At 47.3% G+C, this 15,614-nt stretch overlaps 1 protein-coding gene across 1 annotated transcript in view; it reads right to left on the bottom strand.

Moving 5' to 3' along the window:
* The window catches only part of FER1L5 (fer-1 like family member 5), a 65,109-nt gene extending 50,962 nt beyond the window's left edge, over positions 1-14,147 (bottom strand). Inside the window, exons 1-9 of the mRNA XM_074403641.1 lie at positions 13,903-14,147; positions 10,841-10,893; positions 10,138-10,229; positions 9,408-9,516; positions 7,323-7,377; positions 6,705-6,814; positions 4,758-4,886; positions 3,066-3,128; positions 2,292-2,342 (exon numbers count right to left, since the gene is read on the bottom strand). Of these exons, the coding sequence (XP_074259742.1) occupies positions 2,292-2,342; positions 3,066-3,128; positions 4,758-4,886; positions 6,705-6,814; positions 7,323-7,377; positions 9,408-9,516; positions 10,138-10,229; positions 10,841-10,893; positions 13,903-13,987 (747 nt within the window). The 5' untranslated portion in view covers positions 13,988-14,147. The remainder of the gene's footprint in view (positions 1-2,291; positions 2,343-3,065; positions 3,129-4,757; positions 4,887-6,704; positions 6,815-7,322; positions 7,378-9,407; positions 9,517-10,137; positions 10,230-10,840; positions 10,894-13,902) is intronic.
* Between the last annotated feature and the right edge of the window lie 1,467 nt (positions 14,148-15,614).

Genomic DNA, 15,614 nt, shown 5'->3' with positions numbered 1-15,614 from the left:
TCAGGTGATCTGCCCGCCTTGGCCTCCAAAATGCTTGGATTACAGGTGTGAGCCACCACGCCCGCCCTTGTTTTTGTTTTTTTGAGACAGAGTCTCTCTCTGTCTCTCAGGCTAGAGTATAGAGTGCAGTGGCACAATCTTGGCTCATTGCAACCTCTGCCACCCGGTGCAAATGATTCTCTTGCCTCAGCCTCCTGAGTAGCTGGGATTACAGGTATGTGCCATCATGCCCAGCTAATTTTGTATTTTTAGTAGAGACGGGGTTTTACCATGTTGGCCAGGATGGTCTAGAACTCCTGACCTCAGGTGATCCACCCGCTTCAGTCTCCCAAAGTGCTGGGATTACAGGCCTAAGCCACCGCACCCACCCTGGATTCCTGATTTAAACAAACTGTAAAAGAAATAATGTAAAACAGTTACGGGAATTTGAACTGACTAGGCATTTAATTCTACCTAGGAATTAGAAAGGTTTTTAGATGTGATAATTGTATGTCGTTATGCTTAATAAAATCCTTGTTTTCGCAATACATACTGAAATGTAGAAAGATAAAATGATATGATGCCTGAGATTTGATTCCAAATAATCCAGTTGTAAAGGGGAAGGGAGCTAGGTGTAGGTAAAACATAATTGACTGTGAACTGGTGAAGTTGAGTGATGATATGGGAGTTCATGATATCAAAATAAAAAGAAATATTAAAAAAAAAAAAAAGCTTGGCTGGGTGTGATAGACACATGCCTGTAATCCTAGCACTTTGAAAGGCTGATGTAGGAGTATGGCTTGAGCCCAAGAGTTCTAGACCAGCCTGGGTAACATAGTGAGACCCATTCACTACAAAAAAATTTAAAATTAGCCAGGTGCAGTGGCGCACACCTGTAGTCCCAGCTACTTATGAGGCTGAGGTGGGAGGATTGCTTGAGCCTGTGAGTTTGCGGCTGTAGTGAGCCATGATCGCACCACTGCACTCCAGCCTGGGTGACAAGCAAGATCCAGTCTCAAAAAGAAAAAATAGGAAGCTCAGTCAAGCTCAGGTTTTCTCTGACCTTTATAACTTGGTCAGTTTATGTCGTTGGTCATTGTCTGGAAATCATGCAATGGCCTTTGTCAAGAGCACAACATTTTTTACCTCCTACCATCTAAAATTTCTAGAATCTCTTTCTCTCTCTGTGTTTTTTTTTTCTTGAGTGTGCATGTGTGTGTGTGTGTGTGTGTGTGTGTGAGTTTTGCCTTTTGCAACGGTGGTGCCCCTTTGCTAACATTGTAGATTTGGTAAATAAAAAATAGAAGATGCCCAGTTAAAATTTCAGATAAACAATTACTACTTTGTTAATACACATATGTCCCCTGCAATATTTGGTGAGAAGCCTTGTAATATTTGGGACATACTTATATTTAAAATGTATTTTTTGCCGGGCGCGGTGGCTCAAGCCTGTAATCCCAGCACTTTGGGAGGCTGAGGCGGGTGGATCACGAGGTCAAGAGATCGAGACCATCCCGGTCAACATAGTGAAACCCCGTCTCAACTAAAAATACAAAAAATTAGCTGGGCATGGTGGCACGTGCCTGTAATCCCAGCCACTCAGGAGGCTGAGGCAGGAGAATTGCCTGAACCCAGGAGGCGGGGGTTGCGGTGAGCCGAGATCGAGCCATTGCACTCCAGCCTGGGTAACAAGAGCAAAACTCCGTCTCAAAAAAAAAAAAACAAAAAAAAACAAAAAAAAACAAAAAAAAACAAAAAAAAAATGTATTTTTTGTTTATCTAAGATTAAGTGTAACCAGGCATCCCGTATTTAACCTAGCAACCTACCTTTTGGATTTGGAGAATCTTAGTTTAGCCCATCATAACTGTAAACTCTCCCAATCTCTTAGCCTGTCTTTCTAAATCACATCTTATCACTCTGCCCTCACAGGCAGCAATCTTTCCGAGTTTCTCTAACATGTAGGTTGACCTTTTGGTTCCTTTGCTTTTACTTTCTGGAGGCAGAGATTTGAACTGTGTCCACAGTATTATGGGTATAGGGAATTCAACAAGGCGCTCTGAGCTTTCATAAATGTTATATACTTTAATCCTCACAATCACCTCCAGATTGAGTATATTATTATCCCCCTTTTATAGATGAGGAAGTAGAGGCTCAGAATAACTTGTTTAAGTCACCCAGTTGGTAGGTGGATTCAAGTCTGGATCTTTCTGTATGTAAATCCAAGTCCTTTCCCCTAGACTTGGGCATGGAGCCCAGTGTGGGTCTCTATTATAACTGTTTCACCAAATCTCTTACCATGTACAGTACTCACTTGAAATCTCCCGATCTCTGCTTTGTATCTCATTGCTGAGGAGTTTACCACCTGCAAGGAAGTTCCTGGAAATATTTTAATTATTCACAATCCCAATTTCCCTCAACTCCTGTAAGAGGAATAGCAAAGGCCCATCCAGGATCTCCCAATGTCTTGAATGCTTCCTAATGGCGGACACTTGCACATGGGTTTTCTCATTTAACTCTCAGAGGAACACTGTGATGTTCAGATTTTTAGTTCCATTTTACTGATGAGGAAATTGATCAGAGAGGCCAATTTCCTTGCCCCAAGGCAACCCAAAGCAAGGTGTTACACTTAACTTTATCCATTACATGCTCTCCTGGTTGTTTCCTCTATGCCTTTGTTCCCAAGAACATGTAAACTCTTCAAAAGAAGAGGCCTCTTTGTTCTCCTTAGCCCTGTGCTGGGCACACAGTAGGCACTTGGTAACCACATGTTCACCATTGTTACTGGGCTCCCTCTGGTTAAGGAACAGAGTATTCCATTTGGAGGGGCCTTTGGTGGCTTGAGAATCCTAGCATATGGGAAGAGGCAGCCTTGTTCACCTTGGCACCCAGTTCAGGGCCTGGCAGTTGGGAATCCGTAATGTTTGTTGAATGAATGAGGATTCTGTGTGCAAAGGGCTGAAGAAAGTGACGGGGGTCAGAAGACAATTTGAAGTGACCCTGGCTCTAAGGCTGGAAGTTGCAATGGTTCCCAGTATTGAAGTGGGACAAAAAACACACTTTGCTGGGGACCAGTTTGGCTCCTCACCTGGATTAAGATGGTCTCATCAAAGAACTTTGCAGGAACCTCATGAAAATTCTCGAAGAAGATCTGAGGCAGAAAGAATTGGGGTAGAGTGGATGATTTCTTCCACTACTTCACACAAGCACTCAGTAAACCTGAAAACTCAGAATAATGTGCTTCTTCCCACAACTTTACCCTCTTAATGGCTTTGTAAGTACAGGTTAAGTATTCCTAATCCAAAAATCTGAAATCCAAAATGCTCCAAAATCTGAAACTTTCTGAGTGCCAACATGACCCTCAAAGGAAATCCTCACTGGAGCATTCTGGGTTTCAGCTTTTCATATTATGAATGCTGAACTAGTATAATGCAAATATTTCAGAATCTAAAAAAAAAAAATCTGAAATCTAAGACACTTCTAATACCAAGCATTTTGGGCAAGGGATACTCAACTTGTGCCACTACTACTCTTACACTTCAGAAGCAGAGGCCTCCTGAGCTCCTGGAGGGTTTTATTTATTTATTTATTTATTTATTCAGACGGAGTCTTGCTCTGTCACCTAGGCTGGAGTGCAGTGGTGCAATCTCAGCTCACTGCAACCTCCACCTCCCAGGTTCAAATGATTCTCCTGCCTCACCTTCCTGAATAGATGGGATTACAGGCACCTGCCATCACGTTTGGCTAATTTTTGTATTTTTACAAAAGAGACAGGGTTTTGCCATATTGGTTAGGCTGGTCTCAAACTCCGGACCTCAAGTGATCCAGCCACCAGGGCCTCCCAATGTGCTAGAAATTACAGGTGTGAGCCACTGTGCCCAGCCTCCTGGAGAGTTTTCTGCCCAGAATGGGGAAGGTTAGGAGATCCCTGGAGAACTCAGGGCCTAGCTAGCTGCCCAGGATGGATATTTGAGCTCACATCTTCTTCTAGATTGCCCTGCCAGTCCACTCTGTCTCTGCTCTCTGTGGCAGCCAGAAACCCTTTTCCCAAATGCAAACCTAGGCTTGTCACTCCCCTGTTAAGTCCTCCATGGCTCCTAAGTGCTGTCTAGGATGGGACCCCGCCCACACTTTAGGCTCCCCTCCAACCAGTCTCCTCAAGCCACACACATAGCAATAGTTCTGCTGTCAAGTCTGCGGCTTGCTTGCTTCTAGGGCTTTGAAAACACCATGACTTTTTCCTGAATTATCTTTTCTCATCCTGTCTGTCTTTTCCTGGTAAAATCTTCCTTCAGAGTTGCTGGAGCCCTACTGAGTCCTCTCCACCACCCGCAGCCTCATTACTCACTTCCTCCTCCCAGCTTCCACTCTGCTTTTATCTTTTATTTGTTCCTTTACTAATTAATTCAACAAGTATTTATGGAGCACCTACTGTGTATCAGACAGTGCTACAATTTGAGGCTCCAGCAGCAATGGGATGTATGTGGTCTGGGTCTGTGCTTCAAGATTCCAATAACAATGCCCCCAAACCTCGATCAACCACTATCTGCTCCACTGTAATTGTTTACAGGTTCATGAGCTATGCCCTGACCAGCTCACCACTTCCTCAGATGCAGAGCTCTGAATTATTCTGTTCTGTATTTTCAGTGCTTGGCCCTCAGTAAATGCTTGTGAACAAACACATGAAGATACCCTAGTCAAGGAGCAAGCTTGCCAGCTTCCCGCTGGGAATGCCCACCCCTTGGCTGGCTCCTTGCCTGATGTGCCCTGTTCAGCCCACCTCGTTAAAGAAAGGGTTGTTTCCCATCTTGATACGTGTCTGGTGCTGCTGGCCTCCAATGGACACCCTCACCACTGGTTTGATGTTGTTGCCCATGAGCTGTCGGGCTTCAAACACCTTTACTCGAACCTAAGAGGAGAACACATGGGGAGCTGATATTGAAGGCCTTGGCCCCACCTTCTCCGAGGTGGGACAAAATTGTTTTGATAAGAAAATGCTCTAGGTGAGGTGCAGTGAGTGGCTCTTGCCTGTAATCCCAGCACTTTGGGAGGCTGCGGTGGGAGGATTGCCTGAGCCCAGGAGTTTGAGACCAGATTGACTGGGCAACATGACAAAACCCCGTCTCTACAAAAAAAAAACAAAAAATTAGCTGGGCATAGTGGTGCATGCCTATTGTCCCAACTACTTGGGAGCCTGAGGTAGGCAGGATCACCTGAGCCCAGAGGTCTAGACTGTCAGCTGTGATCATGCCACTGCACTCCAGCCTGGGAAACAGAGCAAGATTCAGTCTCAACAACAACAACAACAAAAAAAAAAAAAAAAAAAAAAAAGAAAGAAAAGAAAAGAAAATGAAAGAAAACATTCTAGCTCTAGCCACAGTAAAGAGACAATCCACTGGAGAAGGCTAGGAGGAGATGGATTTGGAGAGACAGACTTGGGTTATTTAGGGCCTGGAAGCAATAAAAGGAACTGGATCTCGTGCGGAGGATACTGGGGCTTTTGAAGAAGGTGCTTGGCATGATAAGAGTGACTTGTTTGGCCAGGCGAGGTGGCTCACGCCTGTAATCCCAGTACTTTGGGAGGCTGAGGTGGGTGGTTCATGAGGTCAGGAGTTGGAGACCGGCCTGACCAACATGGTGAAACCCCATGACCGTCTCCACTAAAAATACAAAAATTAGCTAGGCATGGTGGTGTGCACCTGTAATCCCAGCTACTCAGGAGGCTGAGGCAAGAGAATCACTTGAATCTGGGAGGGGAGGTTGCGGTGGACCAAGATCATACCACTGCACTCCAGCCTGGGCGACAGAGCAAGACCCTGCCTCAAAAAAAACAAAACAGGCTGGGAGTGGTGGCTCATGCCTATAATCCAAGCACTTTGGAGGCCAAGGCGGGAGATCACCTGAGGTTGGGAGTTCGAGACCAGCCTGACCAACATAGTGAAACCCCATCTTAAAAAAACAAAACAAAACAAAACAAAAGAGTGACATTTTTGAAAGGCCACTTTGGTTGAAGAATGGACAGAGAGCTGGAGGCTGGGAGTTCAGAAGCTACTGATGTGGTCCAGGGGATGGATGGTGGTGGCTCAGGCCAGGGAACGGAAGTGGTGAGGGAGAAATGGGAGCAGCTGGGTGATGATAAGCGCTAGGACTTGGCCACTGCCTGGATGCAGGAAGAGAAGTGGTCCAGGAGACTCCCAGCCTCCTGGGCAAGGAGCAGGCTGGGGAGCAGGTAAAACTATGGCAGGAATGTTAGGCCTCAGGCTAGAAGCCAGAGGGAAGTTGATAAGCCGTGGGATGAGGGTTCCTGAATTCACATGGAAATGTGGACTTTCCCATAGGTCCCCTCAGATCAGACAGTCCCCAGCCTCTCCTGTGCAGTTAATTTAACTTTGTCTGTGCCCCACTTTGTTTTGCCAACAACCCGAGGGCTCTGGGAGGGCAGGATCCCTGTCATCTGTGCTGCTTTCCTAGCAGGTACCAGGGCCTGCCAGTGCACAACTGACCCTCCTACTGCCTCACTGGAGTTACGTGGCTTCAGCTACAGGCAGAAGTTTCCTGAACGGCCATGGGAGGAGCAGGGGATATGGCGAGGATCTGAGGGCCCGAAGCTGGGTCTGAAGCTCTGCCCTTCTACCACGACCTTGGGAAGGGGTGAGGATGACCTTGGAACACAGCAAACAAGGGTGTCAGGTGGGTCACATGAATTTGCAATCTGGAGAGTCCTCACCTGAAAGTGCTGAGGCTTTGAGGACAGAGCCCGGTGCCCGGTGGAGCCAGGGACCATCAGTTTCTGCCTGGCCGTCTCTCTTGCCGTTATGCCCAGGAGGTCTTCAGCTCCTGGAGAGACACAGTCCAGGGTGGGCTCAGAGGCCTGGGGCCCAGGAGGTTTAAGGCATTTTACCCGTTCCATCATTTTACCTGGTCATCTGTCCCAATGACCATCTCCTGACTAAAAGCGTGACCAAGAGGCCACAACAGGGACACGTGTCCACCCTAGAACATTGAAATGGGCTCCTCCACCCTCAGGAACTACAGATCCCTGGACCCCATTCCACACACTGGGGCTTTTGGAGATGACCATCCTCACCTCTCTGCAGCCTCTTGGAGACTTATGTTTTATATCTTACAGGTCTTATATCTAGAGATGATGAATGGGCATATTGGGGTGGCCTCAGCCAGATGTTTGGAGAGCTGGCCTCTAGACCTTGTAGCTTCCAGGGACCCTAGCCTGGTCACATTCCTTCTGTAGGCCTCAAGGACTGGGTCTTGAAGGTCTCCAAGAACCCATCCAACTGTGCATGGGGCAGGGTAAGCCCTTAAGGGTAAGCTCCAGGGAAGGACATACCTGTTTTCTCAATATTCTGGTTGCTTATGTAGGCCACCTGTAGGGTGACAGTACACTGCAAGACAAAGGCAGGGGAGCTGTAAGCCAGACCCCGCCATCCTTGGACGGAGCACTCAAGCCCTGTGCAGCCTGGTTGGGTTCACATCTGGTCCTCCTGGTGTGGGGCCTGATGCTAGCCATGGGATGGGGCCACACTATTTGGCCTCTGCACAATCTGGGTGGAGGGAGGTTATAAAGGGGTGAGAAGAGAGCAATGAGTTACAGTGGAGGGGATGTTTGCTGAATAAAGCAGCCACATGGTGATGATGGTGGCAGAAGAGGATGCAGAAGGATGGGGAGGAGAGGAAGAGGTGACTTGAGCCCAGAACACAGATGCTAGCAGCTCTTCCCCTAGCCCAGCACCTCATGAGCTCATATGGGAGCCCCTGTACACTCCTGCCTTCTAACTGAGCTCCTTCCTTCATGTGCTCCCATTACCTACCCAGCCTCCAGACCCCTAAGTGTCTAAATGATCAAAGTTAAGTCACAATTCACCAGTGTGGACCACAAGGCCTTTCACCTCTAGCCCACACAACCCACACAGCCTCAGCTCTCCCACCCCTACTCCTACCCCCACCATGTGCCAACAGTACAGCACAACCTCCCTCACCCTGCCTCCTGCTCCACCCACTTTATGCCCCTGCTGGGCTGGTCTTCCTCTCCTGTCCAATGGGAAGACTCATGCCCCTCCTTACAACTCGACTGACAGACTGAAAGCTCCTTGACTTATGAATCACATCCTGATAAACCACACAATATTGTTGACCACGAGTCAACAATTGTGAGTCACAGACTATCTGTATACAAATGGACAATGACCAAACTACATATAAAATAAGACTCAGGCTAGGCGTGGTGGCTCACGCCTGTAATTCCAGCACTTTGGGAGGCTGAGGTGGGTGGATCACCTGAGGTTGGGAGTTCAAGACCAGCTTGACCAACGTGGAGAAACCCTGGTCTCTACTAAAACTACAAAATTACCCGGGTGTGGTGGTGCATGCCTGTAATCCCAGCTACTCAGGAGACTAAGACAGGAGAATTGCTTGAACCTGGGAGGTGGAGGTTGTGGTGAGCCAAGATCGTGCCACTGCACTCCAGCCTGGGCAACAAGAGCAAAACTCTGTCTCAAAAACAAAACAAAACAAAACAAAACAAACTAATTCAGATCCACACTAGTTCTTTTCTTGATATCTGCAGCAACCAGCCCAGGAAATCAACCTGTTATTTACAGTAACCAGCCTAGGAAGCAAACCTGCTCTGAGCCAGACTGGTAGGAGGTTAGACTGCTGTCTCTAGCAATAATCCAGGAAGCCAAACAATAACGATCAGCTCCGAATGGCCAGGACCTGATTAATGACTGACAGCTGCCTTAATTTTTGTTCTTACTTCCAACTTAGGACCAATTAGAGAGAGCCAAACATGCCCCTCTAACTGATCACATGGGAGGCCCCATTTCTAGTTAGCCTGCCTTGGGCTCCCCCATAGCCTCCAATCAGGGCACACATGCAGCCTTCCCTTCTTTCCATTATGAAGCTCTTCCATTCCCCTGCCTGCCTCTGAGTCTCTGCCAAAACACAAATGATGACGGCCAAGTCCCTTGCTAGCACAAGCTCTGAATAAATTAGCCTTTACTTGTTCTCATTTGGGTGGTCTTTCTACATTTCCATATGTCTTAAACATCACCGTCTCTGTAAAGCTGTCCATGACCTCCTGAGAGGAATCATTCGCTCCCTCCTGATCTGAGCCAGTGGCCTTGCTTTACTGAACCTTGTCCCGTGTGTGCTGGAGCGCCTGCCGCTTGGAGTGCAGCCTACTCCAACAGACTGTGGGCTTCACGCGATTTTGTACCATAGGGCCTAGCACAGTGCTTGACTCCCTGCGGAAGGTGATCAATTCATTTGCTGATAACAGCAAGAGTGGGGGTCAGGAGAGGAAGGCAGTGTGATGGGGGCCCAGGGCAGGAAGCACTCTCGTGGTGTGGGGCACTTCACCAGCTGCCCCCATTCCTCCAGCCACCATGCCTGGGCCTTCCTGGGCCTGACTCACATCTGTGGGCTTCATAGAATGGTTGAGCAGGGTCAAGTCCTTCACAAAAAGGACGTCACTTGGTTGTTTCAACAACGGCTTGAGCAGTACTGTGGCTAGGCCAATGAACCTAGGGAGATAAGGAGCAGGTGTGAGTTCATGAGCCAGGGGAAAGGGTGTCCTCCTCTCTCCCAGGCAGGGCTTTAGTTAGAGGCAGTTTCCTACCAGGGGTGTGCTGTCCTCAGAGAGAGGCTGGAGAAGAATGCAGTGGGGCTGGGCATCCACCACAGGGCCCAGGGCTCCTGGCTCTGGGAACTGTCTTGGGGCTTCTAGGCAAGTAACAGTTGATTGTACCAGGGGTGAACACCTGGCTAGAGCTGGGCCAATAGGATTCTCTGTCCTAGGAATTTTGACCTGGGATGGCATAGCCTCATTCTCAGGGCATGTGAGTCTCAGCTGGGCAGTAGAAGAGACTGTGATAAGAAGCCGGGGTTGGGTAAAGAGAAGCAGAAATTTGAGATCCATGGCTTCAGATGGACAGAGCTGCTGCTGGGTTCCCAAGATCCTGTCCCAGCTGATTTGCAGTCTTGCCTTGGCTACCCTTTTAGTACTGCCTCTCTTTTTTCCCTTTAGCTGGCCGGAGTGGGTTCCAGTCATTCATCTGAGTGAGTTACGGATTAGAGACAAGGGTCACATAACATGCTGCTGCGTTGGGCAGGAGCTAGGCTCTTCCTGTCTCTCTCTGCCTCACCTTTCTTTCTTTTGTGAGCCCATGTCCTGAAGCATGACTTGCAGGAAGGAGTCATTTTCCAGGGGGCGGTTCCAGAGGTGCCAGATTAGGGTCTGTGGGGGGCATAGAGAGGTCAGCATCCTTCCTCTGCCCTTCCCATCCCATGTTTCTAGAAAATGAGGAAAGACGTGGGGAATGGACTGGCACTGCATTTCTCTAAGACTGAGGAACCTCCCTCATGTCTAATTTCCTCAGGAGGTGGCGTTTGCTACTTTTCACCAAGGTGTGGGCATCCCACCTGGGCTTCTGTGACTTGAACTGCAGTATCATGGGCATGTTGGGAATTAAGGGTTTGGGGACTGGGAATGGGGTGAGGGGTAGCATGGTGGGATGGCAGATCAGAAGGAGTCCTGCACAGGGAGCCTCCACTCTGCTTCAGGCTTCTAGGAACATCAAGATGGCCCAGTTGGACTAGTTGATAGGCCATACCATGGTCCATCCCCAGGGTTGGGGAGAAGGGCCAAGAACAGTTGTGGGCAGGTGTGGCCTTCACAGCCTTGTCAGGTCAGAGACTACTACGCCAGGCCAAGATCCTCGGCCTTGAGGAAAGCCTTTGAGGCTGCCCATCCTCTCCCTAGACTTCCGAGTAGCTGCCTGGACCCCATCCCTGCCCCCTTGCTGTTGGGGTTGTCATTTCTTCTTCTGGGCTTGCCCTTGTGTCTACCTCATTCCACACGGGTTCATTCCCTTCCACCACACTAGTTCTTTTCTTGACATCTGCAAAGAAACCAAGGGACTGGCATTGATGTTAGGAAATATTTCAATGTCTGGGTTGGAGTGGGGTAAAGAGAAGTAGGACACTCTAAGAAAACTTCAAGTCTACATTGGCAGGTGTGATATCGTATCACTTCTTTCTTTCTTGGGGGGGATTCAGAATTTCTTGATTTTATCACTGTGTGACAGATAATGCTATATGTTCATTTCATTTTCTTTGTTTTTCTTTTTCTTTCTTTTTTTTTTTTTTTGTGAGATGAGGTCTCACTCTGTCACCCAGGCTGGAGTACAGTGGCATGATCTGGGCTCAATGTAACCTCTGTCTCCCAGGCTCAAGCCATCCTCCCACCTCCCACGTAGCTTGGACTACAGGCCACCATGCCTGGCTAAATTTTGTATTTTTTGTAGAGACAGTTCTACTGTGTCACCCAAGATGGTCTCAAACTCCTGGACTCAAGCAATCTGCCTGCCTCAGCCTCCCAAATTGTTGGCATTACAGGCAAAAGCCACCATGCCCAGCCCATTTCATTTTCTTCTAGAGTATTAGTTTTCAGTGCCTTGCAGCTAAGTCGAGCTGCGTGACTCACTCTGATGAATGGGATGTGGGTATATTTGCCACTCCCAGGTCTGGTTCTTAATTTCCATGAGATTCTTCATTCTCCTCTCTCCTCTCCTCACAGCCACCCTCATGACCTTCTGACTTTGCAGCCACAAGGTGTAAGTGGCTGGCTAGTCCTTAAACTATCATTTGTAGGAGCTACCTAGGAGAGCTGTCTGACCAATACCATCCACGCAGGACTTGGTGTAAGCAAGAGGTGAACTTTCATTGTTAAGCCACTGAAACCTAAGGGTTTATTTATTGCCGGAGCAAAGCCCAGTGTACCCTAACAAAGACATTCTGAAACATCCATAACAGGTTAAAACTCCTCCAAATAGTGAGAAGCAGAGCAGGTTAGTGGATGGCATATGAAGGAAAAGGCTGGGAAGGACAAAAGGAATACAAAGCATCAAACATAAACATGTAATCATAAGAATCTGTAGGTGAAACCAGGGTTCTGGGTTTTTGATATCTTTGTGGGAGATATTTCTGGAATGAGAAAGATGGTGCTCATGAGGTGGCGGGGCAGATGGCTCAGAATCAGAGAAGAACTGCTAGTTCCTTGCCTGGCTAACTGTAAAATTAGTCAATCAGGGCAAATACATCCTAAACTCTCACAGCTCATCTTGAAACCTGCAGACTGAGGACATCAGCATGTATCACCTTGTGAACCTGGAGTTCCAAATGTTCAATCTCTGAATGTTGCTATGTTCAATAAGCATAGTTTCACAGAACAACAGCAAAAAATAAAATAAAGAAATTTCACTCTTTATTCACATCTCTTGTAGGAACTACTGGGTCCTTTTTTCTCCTGGGCCTGGTTTTCTCCCTGTTGACATTCCCTGTAAAACCTATTTGCCTGTATCCATCATCCTGTATCTCCACCTATAGACTTTCACCCTTCTTTCTTTCTCTCTTTCTTTTTTTTTTTTTTTTTTTTTTGAGATGGAGTCTTGCTCTGTTGCCAAGCTGGAGTGCAGTGGTGCAATCTCAGCTCACTGCAACTTCTGTCTTCTGGGTTTAAGCGATTCTTCCGCCTCAGCTTCCCGAGTAGCTGGGACTACAGGTGCGCACCACCATGCCCAGCTATTTTTTTTTTTTTTTTGTATTTTTAGTAGAGATGGGGTTTCACCATGTTGGCCAGGATGGTCTCAATCTCTTGACCTCATGATCTGCCCGCCTCAGCCTCCCAAAGTGCTGGGATTACAGGGGTGAGCCACCGCACCCGGCCTCTTTCTCTACCTTTTTTTTTTTTCTTTCTTTCTTTCTTTCTCTCTCTCTCTCTCTTTCTTTTTTTTTTTTTTTGAGACTGCATCTCATCTTGCTCTGTTGATTAGGCTGGAGTGCAGTGGTGCAATCTTGGCTCACTGCAACCTCTGCCTCCTGGGTTCAAGAGATTCTCCTGCCTCAGCCTGCCAAATAGCTGGGATAACAGGTGCACAACACCACACCCAGCTAATTTTTGTATTGTTAGTGGAGGCAGGGTTTCACCATGTTGGCCAGACTGGTCTCGAACTCCTGACCTCCAGTGATCTGCCTGTCTCAACCTCCAAAAGTGTTGAGATTACCAGTGTGAGTCACTGTACCCGGCCTCTTTTTTCTTATCTTAAAAAAAAAAAATGGGCCAGGTGTGGTGGCTTATGCCTATAAGCCTAGCACTTTGGGAGGTAGAGACAGGTGGATTGCCTGAGGTCAGGAGTTCTGATCAGCCTAGCTAACATGGTGAAACCCTGTCTCTACAAAAAATAACAAAAATTAGCTGGGTGTGTGGCAGACACCTATAATCCCAACTACTCAGGAGGCTGAGGCAGGAGGATCACTTGAACCTGGGACGTGGAGGTTGCAGTGAGCTAAGATGGCACTGTTCACTCCAGCGTGGGCAACAGGGTGAGACTCCATCTCAAAAAAAAAAAAAAAAAAAAAAGGTGGTGACAATAAAACTTGCTTCATATACCTCTGGAATTGCTGTGAGGGGCAAACATCATTGTACATATGGAAAGGCTTTGTCGATTGTAAAGCTCTTGCAAACGGAACTAATATGATCAAGCAGTTTTTACTAGAAGTTGTACTTAGAGCTGTAGCTGTACACATGTTTTTAAACTCCCACATCAATCTGAGGAAGCAGGGACTTTTCTCTTAAACCTTAATTTATGGCACATCTTTAGGTCGTAGAAGAAGATCCAGAAGTACTAGTCTTCTCTTTTTTTCCATAGCCATTCCCCAGGAAAAGTGGGAGGCAGAGAAGTTGCAATCAAATTATAGCAATAAGTTTTGAGAGAGCTGGACAACCTCTAATTGTCCACTTTGCGTTACACAGAACATCTTTTACGTAGTGCCATACACCTATTTTTTCACTGAATGCATGTTGCCTCTTGGGGATCCTCTCTCCCACGTGAACACAGGGAGGCTCTCACCTCTGAAGTCGACGGACACGCAGGGCCTGGGTAGAGGGGCCAGTGGTGGGTCAATCTTGGCCGACTGCACAACAAGCCGCAGCATCTTGGAGATCTACTTTCTTCCCTCCTTCTCTTTGCAGCTCCACAGCTTCCCTGTTGGAGCTCCTCAATCCAAGGCTTCTCCTAGGGATCCTGGGGTAAATGGAGCCCCATTCCTGTCTGTTGCTTAGCAACAGAGAGAATGTCACAAAAGTGAGGGTTCTTGGTTCTGGAGAGGAATTAATGGGAAAGAGAGGAGGGAGGAGGAACCGGGTTTAGGTGACTGGGTCTGTAGAAACAACAACAGCTGGCTGCTTTCATCACCTCTTTTCTCTTTTGTCCTATTCTGCTGTTTTTTGGTGTGTGGTGTTTTGTTTTGTTTTTTCCCACCCCACTCCTGCCCTCCTTGCTGTCCTTTTGATTTCAAGATCAGACACAAGGCTGATGCTTTCTCTTTGTATAAGCAAGTTGTCTGGAGTGAATCATTGCCAAAGTCACATAATTTAGATGAGAAAATAAGAAAACACTGAAGTGATCTGAGAAAAGGGATAGGAAAATCGAGGGCTGTTTCTATGAAGTCTCAGGGAAATGTGGAAGCCTCCTTTTTAGTAACAAACAACTAAGTTTAGATTTGAGTCCCTCTTTGACAAAGGGTAATTAGCTTTTGAATTAATTAGCTCATATGGAATGTCGAAGAAGCCAATGCAGTTTTGCTGTGGCTGTCTTTATGGCTGTCAAGGCTCTGTGCATGAAGATGGAGCTAGGGCATTTAACGCTTATTGTCCACAGCAAGGCTTTTTCGGCTTTAGAGTTGAATATTGTATAAATTACATCTTATCCAATAGTTAGAATGAAAACTAATGAATATTTAAAAGCTGGGAGCGGTGGCTAATGCCTGTTAATTCCAGCACTTTAGGAGGCCAAGGCGGGCAGATCACTTGAGGCCAGAAGTTTGGGAACAGCCTGGCCAACATAGCAAAACCCCGTCTCTACTAAAAATACAAAAATTAGCTGGGCGTGGTGGTATGTGCCAGCAATCCCAGCTACTCAGGAGACTGAGGCAGGAGAATCGCTTGAACCTGGGAGGCGGAGACTGCAATGAGCCAAGATTACACCATCACACTCCAGCCTAGGTGACAGAGCAAGATTCTGTCACAATAACACAACAACAACAACAACAAACCCCACATACATACATGCAAAGAATATTTAAGAACTATCTATTAATTAATGAAACTACTTAGCAGTAAGTGTACCACGCATTCTAAGAGATGACTGGGGTTCAAAGGCTGAAATGCTGGATCAGTGATCAGGGTGCTGACCACTTTCTTTCTTTTTTTTTTTTTTTTGGGATGGAGTTTCACTCTTGTTACCCAGGCTGGAGTGCAATGGTGCGATCTCGGCTCACTGCAACCTCCACCTCCTGGGTTCAGGCAATTCTCCTGCCTCAGCCTCCTGAGTAGCTGGGATTACAGGCACGCGCCACCATGCTCAGCTAATTTTTTGTATTTTTAGTAGAGACGGGGTTTCACCATGTTGACCAGGATGGTCTTGATCTCTTGACTGACCTCGTGATCCACCTGCCTCGGCCTCCCAAAGTGCTGAGATTACAGGCGTGAGCCACTGCGCCTGGCGGTGCTGACCACTTTCTAGTGCAGCAGATTCAAAAAGAAAAAGTGCTTCCTAGAAGT

Source organism: Saimiri boliviensis, chromosome 1, assembly GCF_048565385.1.
Source record: "Saimiri boliviensis isolate mSaiBol1 chromosome 1, mSaiBol1.pri, whole genome shotgun sequence".
Classification (NCBI taxonomy): Eukaryota; Metazoa; Chordata; class Mammalia; order Primates; family Cebidae; genus Saimiri; species Saimiri boliviensis.
The sequence above is the reverse complement of the archived record's forward strand: the minus strand, read 5'-3'. Positions and strand labels throughout refer to the sequence as shown.